Source organism: Capra hircus, chromosome 15, assembly GCF_001704415.2.
Source record: "Capra hircus breed San Clemente chromosome 15, ASM170441v1, whole genome shotgun sequence".
NCBI lineage: Eukaryota > Metazoa > Chordata > Mammalia > Artiodactyla > Bovidae > Capra > Capra hircus.
In genome coordinates, this window is record NC_030822.1 from 80607576 (window position 1) to 80622898 (window position 15323).

The window sequence follows — 15323 nt, forward strand, 5'->3', positions numbered from 1 at the left end:
TTTCAGAATTAATTTTGAATTCAACTTAAATCCTGTGTAGCTTAATGGAAATTTCTGTCATGAAATTACCTAAAACCTAAGTCAATACAGTAGGTTCCAGATATACTTTTTTCTGAACAATCATAAGCTAAGCAGTATACAGAGTCAGAAATGTAAATACTATATATGTTTTATCTGTGGAGTCATAGCTCTTGTCAGTTAAGACATAGTTTAGTTAAGTTTGCCAAAAATACAGCCAACCTACTGCTACAAGAAAAATATCAGATTTCTCTGAGAAAAGTAGGTGAAGGCAAGAGAACCTAAGAATTAAACTTAAACAGTGACATATTAGCATCACATATATGTGTATCATTTTAAGAAATCTTTCTTAAAAAGAGACATTCTAGCAACAATGCACTGTGTATTCCTTATGACCCAGTTCAGTTCAGTTCAGTCACTCAGTCATGTCCAACTCTTTGTGACCCCATGAATTGCAGCACACCAGGCCTCCCTGTCCATCACCAACTCCCAAGTTCACTCAAACTCGCGTCCATCAAGTCGGTGATGCCATCTAGCCATCTCATCCTCTGTTGTCCCCTTCTCCTCCTGCCCCCAATCCCTCCCAGCATCAGAGTCTTTTCCAATGAGTCAACTCTTCGCATGAGGTGGCCAAAGTACTGCAGTTTCAGGTTTAGCATCAGTCCTTCCAAAGAACACCCAGGACTGATCTCCTTTAGAATGGACTGGTTGGATCTCTTTGCAGTCCAAGGGATATTCAAGAGTCTTCTCCAACAGCACAGTTCAAAAGCATCAATTCTTCGGCACTCAGCTTTCTTCACAGTCCAACTCTCACATCCATACATGACTACTGGAACACTATAAATGTGCATAAATTCCAGCATAGGAATTTGAATAAATAATCTTTAATTAATGAAAAGAAATCAAAACAAATCAAGTAATAATTTTATGGCTTTAAAAATCAGGATTAAGTAAATGTTACGTTAAAACCAATAGGTGCCACTTATATAGTAACATTAAGAAGGGAGCATTTTGAGCTAGAAATGCAATGGAAAATATTAAGAAAATATTTTAAAATAATTCTCACAGGAATTTTAGGTAGTCTGATGGTCCTATTGGATGAAATCAATTATGACTATGCTCTGAATTTTTTATTCATTTCATTGTCACTTTTTCTCTACTCACTCACACATCCTTGATAGCCAGAGCAAGGGTGAGAGAAAACAGTTTTTGAGCTCTAGCATCAGTTTTCAGTGCTGTTATACTGCACACTGACAAGCCACATGCTTTGGCCTCATGTGGGCAGTGGCAAAGAGAACATTTTTATACCAGTGTGGAAAGCACTTTAAGACATAGCTCATCCTACACTCAGAAAAGAAATATAATATTCTTATCCAACAAACAAACAAAGTGTTCTCAACTATGGTTCCTTGGAGACCAATCCTAGGTATTTTTCCGGTCAAGCCCCACCTTGGCATATGTCCCGTCTATCCTTGCATACCTCTGACTGAAGGTAAAAACAAGTTCTCTCACAAAAGCATCTACCATTTTGTATCAAAATCTAAGAGCTTACCCATTGTTAAGATGTATTGCTATTTTATAATAGTGCTGCCAATCAAACTGTGATACTGTGTTTTATCTTGTCAAACGTAGGCTGCATCCTAATTTCAGAGACACTGAAGTGTAAGAGGGGAGTCAGTGAATTTAAGCAAGTGTTCTTCCTTTGGATCTGAAGGAAAGGGATTTGGTTCCACATTTCTGCCAAGTAAACAATTAAAAGGAAAAGTATTTTAAAAATGGCATTTATACATTCAATATAGCATGAAAGATATCAAATGATACAAAAATACTAGAATCATTCTTTAGTAGACTATTCAGAACATAAAATGACACTTGCAATTATTTTTAAACATACACAATGTTATTTCTTTTCTTTATGTTGATTATAGAAAGGAAAATGTACATTATCTTATCCATGTTTAGATCGCTCTCAGGACGAATTGTTGGAGGTGTTTGGTGGTTCTTTACACTCATCATTATATCATCTTATACTGCTAACCTCGCTGCTTTCCTGACGGTTGAGAGAATGGTCTCCCCTATAGAAAGTGCAGAAGATTTGGCCAAACAAACAGAAATTGCCTACGGAACACTGGACTCAGGGTCAACAAAAGAATTCTTCAGAGTAAGTTGAGGGGAAAACTAAAAAGAAAATGTTCATAACTTTGAAATTTAAGCAGTTTTGCAAACAATTATACTATGGGCTTTAGCTATCAGAGGCTTTGCAAACACAATGGTAACTGCTATATTTAAACATAGCTATGCTGTATATTTCTACTTGGATTTTAGTGATTTTAAGTTGCAAAAGCCTATTGATTTACTCACATTGCAAGAGGGACCCTCACTAAGGAAAAGTAACAGCAAAAAAGGTAAATAAAGCAACTTTATTTAACAATTCATCCCAAAGATTCCAGATAATGCCATGATACTTTATCTGGTAAGATTTGGATTTGTCTAAAGTTTGGGACTTAGAGCATAAAAATGAAAACAGGGCATAAAAAAAAAATACAATTACCTTACTGCATTTGAGTATCAAAGCCTTAATAGCATGTTATAGTACTTATATGAGGTTTATTGTTCCATAATGTATTCTGTAACAATGGATTTCAAAGCAATATATTTTCTTTCTCATTAGATAAAAAGAACAATAACTACTAAGTTCTAGCAACCTTGTAAAACATTGTGTGGTATTTCATTTGAGCTGACTTCTCTGTTTTTGCAGATAAAAATGCTCAAACTGATATAATTGCATTTCACATATGGATATGATTCCTTTGGCTTGCCATCAGGATGGCAAGTATTTTGGAGGTTCTTGGTTTTCAGCTCCTAGTGCCACTCTAAGGATGAATTTTTTGATCAGAGAATCTCTTTTACCCTGGTTTCACTTAAATCCAGAAATATAAATTTCATTATATCTGATCAAAGATAAAATTTCATTTTGTGACTTCAGAATCAAAAAACTAAAAAGTAGTAAGAGTAACATTTTCACAAATATTTAGCTAGGTAATAACTGCATCTTATATTAGTATTAAACATCAACTGCTTAAAGACTAAATATTTAACAATTTAGAGGACAAGATATATTTCACTATTTCCTAAACTATTATGTAAAATTAATGATAGCCCTTTAAAGCAAATTCACTCATAGATAGTACTTGGGAAATTATACTTTCTTTTAAAATGTATACATTTGTTGTTTTCTCATTCAGGTTTCAAGTTACTCCTTAAGCCAGGCTTAATTTTCATGCACTTGAATTTCGATAAGATATTTCTCTTTTTTAAAAAAATTCAATTATAGTATTCTTATATACTATAAATGTTGATGTAACACTAAATCACTGATGTAACACTAAATCACTGATGTAACACAGCAAATCATTCTAAAACTGTCAAACCCATCACTGCACACTGTGTTTTTAAAAAATAAAAAAACAGACAGTGAACATATTTATCAACAATTCAGAACATTACAAATAGATATAAAATTTTAAGTTAATTATAAAGTATTTGTAGATTTTTCTAAAATTATAAATAATAGTCATGACAATATATTTTATTAAATTAATTAGCCAAACTTTTTTAACTTACTAAGTGCATCCCAGTCTCTGAAGCTTAATATAATAGCATAGTGCTCTAATATATTTGAGCATAACTTCAAAACCTTGCTAGAAATCTAAAAGGTGAAAGTGTTAGTCACTCAGTTGTGTCCAACTCTACAAGCCCAAGGACTATAGCCTTCCAGGCTCCTCTGTCCATGGGATTTCCCAGGCAAGAATCCTGGAGTGGGTTGTCATTAAAGTTTCACCCAAAAGAAAGTAGGTAAAATGTAGTGATTTGCCTAAAAATCAGTATAAATAGTATACAAATTTGTGCTATTCATCGCATTTTACTGAAAAATGATGGCTGGTTTTCATGTAAATGAAGCAAATATTTATAGGTTCATCATTCTGCTTTGAGTGAAAAAGGAGAAAAGAAACATCATAATGATTTCCTGAAAATATTTCAAAGCTGACTCTCTGTAAATCTCTTTGTCATCAAGTACATTGAAAATATTATTTCTAATCCTTATAGAATTTTTAAAAACTCAAATTTAATAAACTAATGAGGTAGATAAGAGAATATATTGATTAAAATATATAGGAATAAAAAAATCTGCTTCCTAGACACAGTCTTCCATATAAGTTGTTCAGTCACCATGCCCTATCTCCTTTCTGTCCTATCCAATTCTAATTTTAAAATTGAAAGAGTTTCATAAGTATAGGTATTTATGCTGCAGAAAAGTTGATCCCAAATGGGACAAGAAAATAATTTTCCCTGGAAGCACGCTTCCAGGAATGCATAAATTTCAGTTCTTTGGTAAAAACCTCATTCATTTCCTACCCTGTGTTCTTCCTCCTCTCTCATACATGATGACCTGTTTTAAATAAACTATTTGTCTGATAGACTGAAGAAACAGACTGTGAAAAGCATTTTTGTCCCTAACAAAATGTTTTCTTACAGGAACACAGTAATGGTACGTCTATCAGCTTCACTAAATTTCCTCAGGCAGTTATCTATACTCAGGACTTCAAAAAATGTCGCCTTTGTTCTGGAAAAAGATTTAAGCCACGGAGAAAATAATATCCGAATTCAACTATTGCCTTGGTTTTGCCCCATTAACAAACTTGATAACTCTCTTGTTCTGTGCAGCTTGTTAAGCATACACATAGAGGCATTTAAGGAGAAGGCAATGGCAACCCACTCCAGTACTCTTGCCTGGAAAATCCCATGGACGGAGGAGCCTGGTAGGCTGCAGTCCATGGGGTTGCGAAGAGTCGGACACGATGAGAGACTTCACTTTCTCATTTCACTTTCATGCATTAGAGAAGGAAATGGCAACCCACTCCAGTGTTCTTGCCTGGAGAATTCCAGGGCGGAGCCTGGTGGGCTGCCATCTATAGGGTCGCACAGAGTCGGACACGACAGAAGCGACTTAGCAGCAGCAGCAGCAGCAGAGGCATTTAAAGAAATTTTGTGTTTGTCACTTAATTACTGGCTTCTGTAAAGGCACTTTTACATTATACCTGATTTGAGCACTCTGATTTTCATTTCAGTGCAATTTTATCCTGTGCCTGTTTGTCATCAGTGAAATTATGAATGCATAAATGAGGCGGATTAGTATCTCAGTTGTTATAATATGATCATAGTGCATTGATGAGCTCTTACTGAAACTTCAGTCTTGCTGCATAAGCTACTAAAAGCAGGAAATAATTCACATGATAACAATGTAAATATCAACTACAGTGTATGACATTTTTATATTTATATTAAAAGCAGAAATGACAAAATACTTAATTTTGAGAAATTAAAAAGAAAGCACATTTTTAAATCTCCAAGAATTATTTTACATAACAAAATAGTGTTCTAAATTAAATAGCTTCCCATATATTCTGTTTCATAATAAAGATGAAACTGACATTAATTTCATGATTTTAAAAAGTAGTGACATATTACATTTGCTTATTACCTTGAGCGCATTCACTCTCCAAATTTGATCTTTACAGTTGAAGATGAAGATATTAAAAGTGCTATTATCATTACATTTATGAACTTGCTGAGTCTGCAGAAATTTCCTCAGTTTAGCCTGTCTTATCAAATTTATAACGATCACCTTGCCCTCCTTCCTTAACAGCACCCTCTTACAGTGACAGGTAAGGCACAGCAGTATTATTTCCAGTGCTTTACTTCTTGAATTCTCCCACCTCACCTTCTCCACCACGTGGATTTGATGTTTTCCAAACCATGGCCCTTTTAAATCAGAATCAGAATTTTTAAACATAGTGACACACCATGTAAATTTTTTTATAGTTTCTTTCATCATTCCTAATTTATATTATACTAATACATAAGAACTGTTAAGCATAATTACACTAAAGATTCTTCTTTCTTCAGGATTTTAAAGGAGTTAGTTTCTTTTGCATTTACAGTATATGTAATCAATATGATTTAAACAAATTCAGCAGTAATTTTCCTCACATTAACATTATGGGAATGGACTACAATAAAATATCAATAACAAAAGTATTTTATTCCTTTACAAAAATAACTTGCTTTAATTTTCTGTTGCATTTATATTGTAAAATTACTTGTATAATTACCAAGCCCTAAAATCTTTCTTTTTTCCATTTTGCTGTGTTAGTTTTCTTTACTTGTTTCTTGTTCCTGTAATGAAATACTGAATAATAAGAAAGTTGGCAAGTAACAAGCATGATTCTTGTATTCCTAAATTTTTTAAAAGAAATTTTAATCAAACTAATACTCAGATTTTATTTCTTCTAGTTTCAATTTAGTATACACAGTGAAGCAAATATATACATATGTATTACTATATGGCTAATAGATGTTTACCATCAAGTCTCTAAATTGAAATAACCAGAATAGATGTTTAAAGACGAGATTAAGTGATCCAGAGAGTTTATGATTTTCAGAGATTGGAACTCACTGTAAAATGGAATAGTTCATTCTTTGGAAGAGAACTTCATTATTAGAGATGAAATGAATGAGGCCAGGCAATATGGCCTCCCTAGTGGATCTTATTAATTCAGATAATCTTCTGCCCTGGAACCACACAGAATCTTTGCAATGGAAATATAGTTGGCATAGAATGTTCCTAATATGAAGATTTCTGTAGTGAGAAGAAACCTGTCATTACCTGAACACACATACATAAATACATCAAGATCTCTGTATCATGAGATATTTTTAAGTTTTAATAACGTAAAAACATTTCAGATACCTATTTCCTGAAATAAATAATTTCCATTTCCTGAAAATTTTCAGGATATCTATTTCCCATCTGATATTTATCACTATCTGAAAGTATATTAACATAAAATATCTGGAGTTTGAATTTTTAGGTATGCAAATGTCTTGTGTGTCTTATTGTATAGGTTTATTGATTGCTAAATTCCCATCTTATGAAGCCAAAAGTTTGAATACCACTTTTAATCAATCATCTGAGTAATTTGCTTTTACCTAGAACATATATTCTTAAGTTTGCTATTCAGGTTCCTTGTCGAATTATTGAATATCTGCTTCTTGTTGGATTCTATCTTCTGGTAATCAAACAAAGTTGGCTTACATAAGTATACACGATACTCAGAATTTGGCCTCATGCATAGAGTCAAGTTTGGTGGAAATCTCCATTACTTTTAGTTTTGATCCACGTGCAAAATTTCCCCACTTTGCTATTGAACAAAAATAACTGCACCAGATAAAAGTCTGTGCGTATCATTGTATTAACACCAAACAGGATTCAGACTTTTCTATTTTATTAAACACATCCTTAGGGACATTTGCATTCACTTGGATGTATTTTCACATAAAAAAAAGAATGCATGGATAAAAAAATCTAATATGAATGCAGATACCCACAAAAGGAATTGAATAAATTAAGTACAAAAAAGAGTGTAGATCGAGCCAATAAATGAAAAAATAAAATTTCTTTACTGAAGTCAAGGGATTAGAAAAACTAACTTTCTAAAATAGAAAGTGGAAAAACAGGAATCACTTCTCTTTACGTTTAATGTATCTTCTATTTGGAGATTTTGTTAGAAAAAGGTCTAAAAATGCTTTGGTGGACCTAAAATTTGATTCTTGTTTTATAGATAGTTGGTTTACAAACTAGGGCAGATTTCTCCTCCTCCTTTGGTGCTCAACTACTGACTTGATAGGGACTGCATATTTTGTATGTATCTTTTTAGAATGGTTCTCATTAAAACTTGGAGACATGGAAAAATATAAAAATAAAACAATATAACAATTCTCCTTGTTTGCTATAATTCAGTACAACACTCTCTTTGGATGTATATATTTCATAAAAATACTAAGTTGTTCTTTAAGCAGTTAACTAGGGTAATTATGACATGAGGTAACTTTTTCATCAAATATCACTTTTAAATATCTTTCATTTCATTGATTTTCTTAAACAATGTTAAAAGGCAGTTTTCTAATTGAAAAAAATAGTGTAATTATGACAAATTGGAATTAGGGTGTAATGTAAAAGGCTTTATCCTGATTCCAGTTCAGTCAATATTAACATCTTGTTCCCTTCTTTCCTGTATTTAATTTTATTTTAATTTCCTCCAGAGATCAAAAATAGCAGTGTATGAAAAGATGTGGACCTACATGCGATCAGCAGAGCCATCAGTGTTCACTAGGACTACAGCTGAGGGAGTAGCTCGTGTCCGAAAATCCAAGGGCAAATTTGCCTTTCTCCTGGAGTCCACTATGAATGAATACATTGAGCAGCGAAAGCCATGTGACACAATGAAAGTTGGAGGAAATCTGGATTCAAAAGGCTATGGAGTAGCAACGCCCAAGGGCTCTTCATTAAGGTGGGTGGAATAGTATAACAATGTAACATGTGTTGTTATAGTATTCCACCTTCCCTGATGTCCCTGAGAGAATTATTTTGTTTTGTGTGTGAACATGGTATGTTTGTTTGTTTTTCTTTCTCTCCATTTCATATTTTTTGGTCAACAATCAGGTAATTTTTTTTTAATTTTAGAATAATTAATCATAATTGACATATATCTTTTAAGGCCATATAAAAACCAAACTGGTTGAACACCTGCTGCTTCCAGTGGGCCTAAAACATGGGTAGCATATGCTTCTATATCTCATCAACTTTTTTTGGTCACTGAAATCTACATTCTCATTATGTCAGTAATAATTCTACATTTTTCATTATTTTTTAAAATTATGCCTGCCCACTAGTTTCTATGAAGAAATCAACATCTTCTAGAAAAACACTTATTTTTCCATTTCAATGTTTCATTTATTATGACATCATTATATTTTTAGAAAATCCTCATGTTGTACTGATGCTAACTTTGCAAATCACATTTATTTAAAAATGCAGGAGGGAAAACTGGGCTCTGATTTTATGGTGCTTACTCAAGTCACACTCTCATCTGTTGCAAAGGGAGTATGGCATAAGTAAGATCTGTAAAATTAGACCCAATAACAATGCAAAATTGTTAACACATAGACCCCTAAAATATGACTTATGACTAAAGCATCACACATGTGGTTAATAGCCCACAAGTGTTAAAAGTGGCACTTTAATTCTTAAGGAAATGTTGGTAAAACCTGCCCTTTTTACCCTTTTGGTCCTGGACATAGAAAATCCACATGTTTATGTCCAGGAGGCAGTGTTTCCTATTTTCCTTAAGTAATAAAGGCTGCTTTTGAGTTGCTGGGACTAGAATAAAGCCAGGGTCAAAAGTGACAACTGACAAATTACTCTGGTCTCAGTGCTGTTTAGGAGAGATCCATACAAAACACAGATTCAAGAGGAAATCAGAATCTTTGCTAAAGGAATTAATCAAGAACCTGATCTTGAGAAATGATATTTCTGGTAAGCCTTGGAAAATTAAGGTAATAAGACCTGTACTATTGCCTAGTTAAGAGTGAAAACAATATAATAATATATGATTGGTTTCAAAGGGGGAACTGCAAAGGGCTTTGGGTATCTGTATTGGGTGGTGGAGGAGTTGAGACAAATATAAGAAACAAACACTAGTACTGAAAAGTTGTAGTAAACCAATATTTTGTGCTTGTAAACAACACTGTAACAATTAGAGAGCGGTTTCATGTTATGTTCAAAAGGGATGATTTTTAAAGAGATAGAAAAAAGTTAGCCAGTAAAGACAAATTTGAGTGTAAAGTTTGGCAATTCTGAAGTCAGGTTTATTTGAACATACTTCCCATGTGAAACTGGAGAATTGTGCAAGGGGGATGTCCAACATAAATTATCCATGGGAATCCTCTAACTATAACAGAGGAATCTGTAGTTCTTAAATAATGCTGGGCAAAGTATAGATCAGTATTTATAGATCAAATAATTGTAAAATATCAAAATAAATAAATCAATTATCCATGATAAAATTCTACCCTAAAATATGTTAGCCATTCAGAATCAGGCATCAGGATATTTGGTCTTGAAAGGGTTTATTTTGTTTAATGAAATATAAGAAAGATATAATCTCAATGAGGCCATGTGGCAAATACATCTCCATCAAAATAGTAACTACAAGAGTACAAAGTATAAATTATTTTTAAAAAACCCAAAGAGAGACAGCTATGATGGTTGATATGTAGATCACTCTTTAGACTATTGATTACATTCATTGGATGTAGCATTTGCTCTTAGTTAATTCTGTCTGGATGTGGCTGCCTTGTCCTCTGTCTTGTGTCTACTGATAAAGGCAAGTTCCAGGGACTGAATTTGGCCTGCAGATACTGGTGCGCCTGACTCCCATTGATAGCAACAGTGTTCCTGTCTTAAATGTGCCACTTTGTCAAATCCACACTACAGGGATTGTTTGGGGGGAAGCTGAAGGACTTCATCTGTCTAGAACTGTATAATAATCAGCTCTGGCCTCCCCCTGCTTTTCCTGTCTTTCCCTGGATCTTGTTAATGAGGCAGTTGTTAAACTCAGCTTCCTGGGTGAAGAGTTTGATTATGTGCTTTGCTTTATACATGCCACAATTTCCTGAGCAAGCTGGCCCCTTCATGACAAAAACAGTCATTTTGTCCTGCCTTTGAGAATGCTGGAAGGGCACTGAGGGCTAGCCAGCATTCACCTTACCCACACCTCTTCACTCCTTCACACTTAGTCCTACTGAGTAGGAGGCTCATTAAGCTTAAATTCTTGTTCTTATTCAACCAGTAACCCTCTGCTTCAAAACAGGGAAACTAACGTAGAGAAGAATGTAGAGATTGACTAATAGGCAGCTTCTGTATAAAAGATAAAATGCAAAAGAATTGCAGTCCTTAGAGCAAAATCCAGAGGATATAACTGCATCAGAGTATCTTTGAAAGCTCTCTTCCGTATTTGTTCAGCTGAGACTAAGTCTATTTTCCTGTAAGATCTTTTTTAACCAGAGTTTTGGGTTACTAGTTCTGGATACAATGAGACTGGTCTATTTTGTTGTCATTAATTATGGCTTTCTTTCAAATGCTGCTGTTTTGATTCAAGGGCAACATGAGATTTTAAGAAAAGGAAAAAAATCTTCCTTCTATATATGTATACATAGTAAAGTTGTATAGTTTACTATCAAAATAGTACTTTCTTTTGTATATTATCTATATTACACTAGTTTCTATACTTTTAACTTTGCCATGCAATAAGTAAACTGCTAAAGATTCCTTAGAGTGAATCATAATTTACTTAATACAGGTTTATTGGCTATTACATGGTTTCTAAATGAGAAATACCCTTTTTAAAGATATTCATGGTATCTAGAATCTTCAAGTACCTCTAGGGAACCTAGAAGTAGATCATACCTTCAGAGTTTTCCTGGCATTTGTAAGAATGTGTATACTTGACCTTAACATTTGAAATCAAGTTAAAGAACTAGCCTTCTGGGAATTCCCTGGAAGTCTCGTGGTTAGGACTTGGTTTCACTGCCCTGGACCCGTGTTCAGACCTTGGCCAGGGAACTAAGATCCTATAAGCCACACAGTGCAACTAAAAATAAAATTTAAAAAGGAAAAAATTAATTTCCTCTACTTTTATTTTTCAATAGTTATAACCCCCATTCACGTGTTGCCTTCTCTAACGATATGAAGTATTTGTGCAAACTGTTGCTAGTATAAACTAATGATCTGTCCAAAAAAAGTGTCTTCCAAGAGAAAACAGCCCCAAGAGAACTTCATCAGTGTTTGAAATCTGGAGGGAAAAGAGGTCCAGTTGGACTTGGGAACTGATCCTTTGAAACCAAGCACATCATGCTTAGTTTGAAAGAAGCCAGTTAGAACCCCCACAGCAATAGCGTGTCAGGAGGGGACAAAGTACTAAAAATGGGAACAGCAGGGCACATCTTCACTGGACCTTTTATTTGAGTGTTTAACACAATTATTGTCCTCATCAGACACTTGGCTCAATTCTAAATCTGTATCAGGGTAGGTAGAGTTCTCTGTATGCCAAATTATGTTTCTTCCACTTCGGAGTATTCTTTAGAGCAGATGTATTCAACTTAACATTTAAATTCATGTGTGAAAAATATATTATCTGTAAACAACCACTTTCCTATGTAAAATTTGTGGGACATATTTAGTCATCAGTTCAGGAGTTCTTAGAAAGTTTAGAAAGGAGGAGTTTCTTGATATTGTTTGTGAGAATAAAGTTGTAGTCTATTTTTGGTGTTAGTAACAAGCCAATTGTTAACACTTAATATAGACACTAGTAAAACTTAAAAGTGCAGAAATTTAAAGCTGTGTACTTATTAGTACTCAGCCTCAATTACTTTTAATTTGTTTTCTGGAAATGAATTACAGAAGATTAGTATACAATTTTGTTTTCTTTTTTTAGCTATTATGGGAAAAGAGAGAAATTCTCATTTATAAATATCCTTCATTTTATTTGGTGTCATATTAAAAAATGCTACAGATAACTTACATATTAAAAAATGCTACAGATAACTGATATATTTAAAAATGCTACACGAAAACTTAGTTCTTGTTATCTCTTTATGTTTTGGAACTTAGTCTGATAGCCTAGCCTAGGGATTAGAAAAATGCACTCATATAGACATCAATAGCACCTCTCAGCATACAAACACATGCAGTTCCCCCTGGCTGTGATATGCTTAAGCACTTACCCTGTTTGCTGTTAAAGATGTGAAAATACCAAGTATTTCACATTCACATGGTAAAGGTATCAGTGTTAAATGTGTCCTAGGGGGAAATATTCCTCTTTAGCATTCACACATTCCATCCTTCTCTTGCTTGATTACAGTAGGAAACATAAAACTTTCCACTGCCATTTAAAATTTTAGGTGTTTCACTTAACTTTTTTCCTACAATTAAAAGATGACTAAAATTACAACTTCCCATGCAAAGGAAAAAAATCTTGCATTTTTCTACACTTCTTTAAGATTCATGAAGCATTAACATTTTCCATTCTTCCCGCTCATTAAAAAACATGCTAATATGATTTGCCTTTACTCATTTGCCAGTTTATTCAACAAATGGTTGTTGAGTTCCAACTGAGAATTTACCAAATAGATTTCAAGTTGTTCTCTCTAGGGATGTTTTGTGGCTAGCTAGGTAACACCATTTGACCGTTTCTAAATTCAATATTCAGCTGTGTTTCTAAATCAAATATTCAGCTCTCTATTACATTTAGAAGCAATATTTTAGTAACTTGCCTGAAAAAGTGAATAATATGTGGCTGTTTTAGTTTATACTACTTCAAAGAGGATTAAATTTAACAAGATAAAATTGCTAAAAAAGAAGTTCAACAGGTAAACTTTCACAAACTGATTTAACAAGAAATCTAAGACTAGATCTCCATTTTGACAGTGCAGTGAAAAGCTAGAATTCCACACTGCTGTTCTTTCATCCCACACTATTATCTTGTAAACAAATACTCTTAAGTATAAAGAATTCCCCCAAACAATATCTATATCCTATAAATTCAGGTTAATTCACAACTAATGGGAGTGCAGAATCTATAACCTTGAGTTACACCTGCCACATATATTTAGAAAACATAAAGTTGTCTCTGAGACCAAAGTTCATAATCTGATATGTATAAATATGCTGTAGATGTGTTTCATCTTGGTATATGTCTAATAGCTGGACAAGTTCCATATTATGTCACTCATCTTTACAGATCATCTCACTATAAGAATTGGTCTCTAGAATTGCAGTATTAGTGTTCAGGTTATAAAGGGGACACAGAGAAACAAGAAAGCAAGTGAACAATGGGTCTGTTCCGCTAAGAAAATATCAACCAAGTTTGTGTGGACTGGTTTGTTATTCATATTTAAGAGAAGGAAGATAAAATATCTTGACAGTCATTTGAAATGAACTGGAAAATAGTAAAGACTATGATTTATAATTATATTCTAAGTAGAAATAAGAAACTGTAACTCGTTTATTTTATAAATGTTTATTTCTCCCCAAAAATCAGTCCTATAACTTTTGTTTTCAAAATGAGATAACATACATTTGAGATAGCTTTGCTACAAGCATAATATCATATGCACCTGGCAACACCTGAATAGAAAGTCACCCTTCAACTCTCCAAAATACCTCACCTGGCCTCAAACCTTGTTATAAATGGCATTATATTGACTCTAAGAACATTTTATAAACAATAATTATACAAACAAAAGTTAGAAATACTATGAATACATTGTCTATCCTCCATTAATACCACAAATGGGTTTTTCATGATTGCTGCTGCTGCTGCTAAGTTGCTTCAGTCATGTCCGACTCTGTGCGACCCCATAGACAGCAGCCCACCAGGCTCCCCCGTCCCTGGGATTCTCCAGGCAAGAACACTGGAGTGGGTTGCCATTTCCTTCTCCAATGCATGAAAGTGAGAAGTGAAAGTGAAATCACTCAGTCGTGTCCGACTCTTCGCAACCCCATGGACTGCAGCCTACCAGGCTCCTCCTCCGTCCATGGGATTTTCCAGGCAAGAGTACTGGAGTGGGTTGCCGTTGCCTTCCCCTTTCATGATTAAAAGTAGTTTATTTTTAATGACTAGGTACCATACTTTTTAAAAACCTAAAACATTGTTAGGACTCATTCAAAGAATGAAATACACTTTCAAAAACTCTGTAAAGCCATTTCAACATGTTTCTCTACCGTCATACAACTCAACAATGAAAAACGTTAAAGGCATAAAAATATTCTTAGCATTAAATTGTGCCTTTCAAAGTATACTATGCCAAAATTTGCAAGAAATCTATTGTTTAAACTCTACTAACCAAAATCATGACATCATATTGAAATAACCACAGTTTTATTTGTATTGCTTTTTCTCTAAGATTCTCAGTGAAGAAAATGCATAAGTATTTTTTTACAGAAATGTTAAAAATTCAATCTGTTTTCTCTTAGTGTTAATTCTTTGGGAGTTTGCCAAAATAAAAATCAAACTGGAGTCAATCAAACAAGTATAACACAAGCAACTCACTTTCAAAGGCAATATGAGTATATGGACTCCTCTCCATTGTTGCTTTACTATGCAAGTTTATATAAAAGCTGTCAAGAACTATCTGCAAGGCCTCTGCTATTATAGAAGCCTAGTCATTTCATATTTGGAGCTGAGAGATATGCAACTTCTAAACATCCTTTTTGATAGAGTAACAGGCCAGAATACTATTAGTAAATAAGAGAAGATATCACCAGATCCCCAGTCCCTAAGTCTCCTCTCTTTTTAGGTGCTTGTAACTAAGACCACAGAAAAAGTATTATCAACAAGTCATTG

General features: G+C 33.8%; 1 protein-coding gene across 1 annotated transcript in view; it reads left to right on the plus strand.

Moving 5' to 3' along the window:
- GRIA4 (glutamate ionotropic receptor AMPA type subunit 4) overlaps positions 1-15323 on the plus strand; it is a 693144-nt gene that overhangs the window by 633762 nt on the left and 44059 nt on the right. The window contains exons 12-13 of the mRNA XM_005689338.3: positions 1981-2179; positions 8182-8429. Of these exons, the coding sequence (XP_005689395.1) occupies positions 1981-2179; positions 8182-8429 (447 nt within the window). The remainder of the gene's footprint in view (positions 1-1980; positions 2180-8181; positions 8430-15323) is intronic.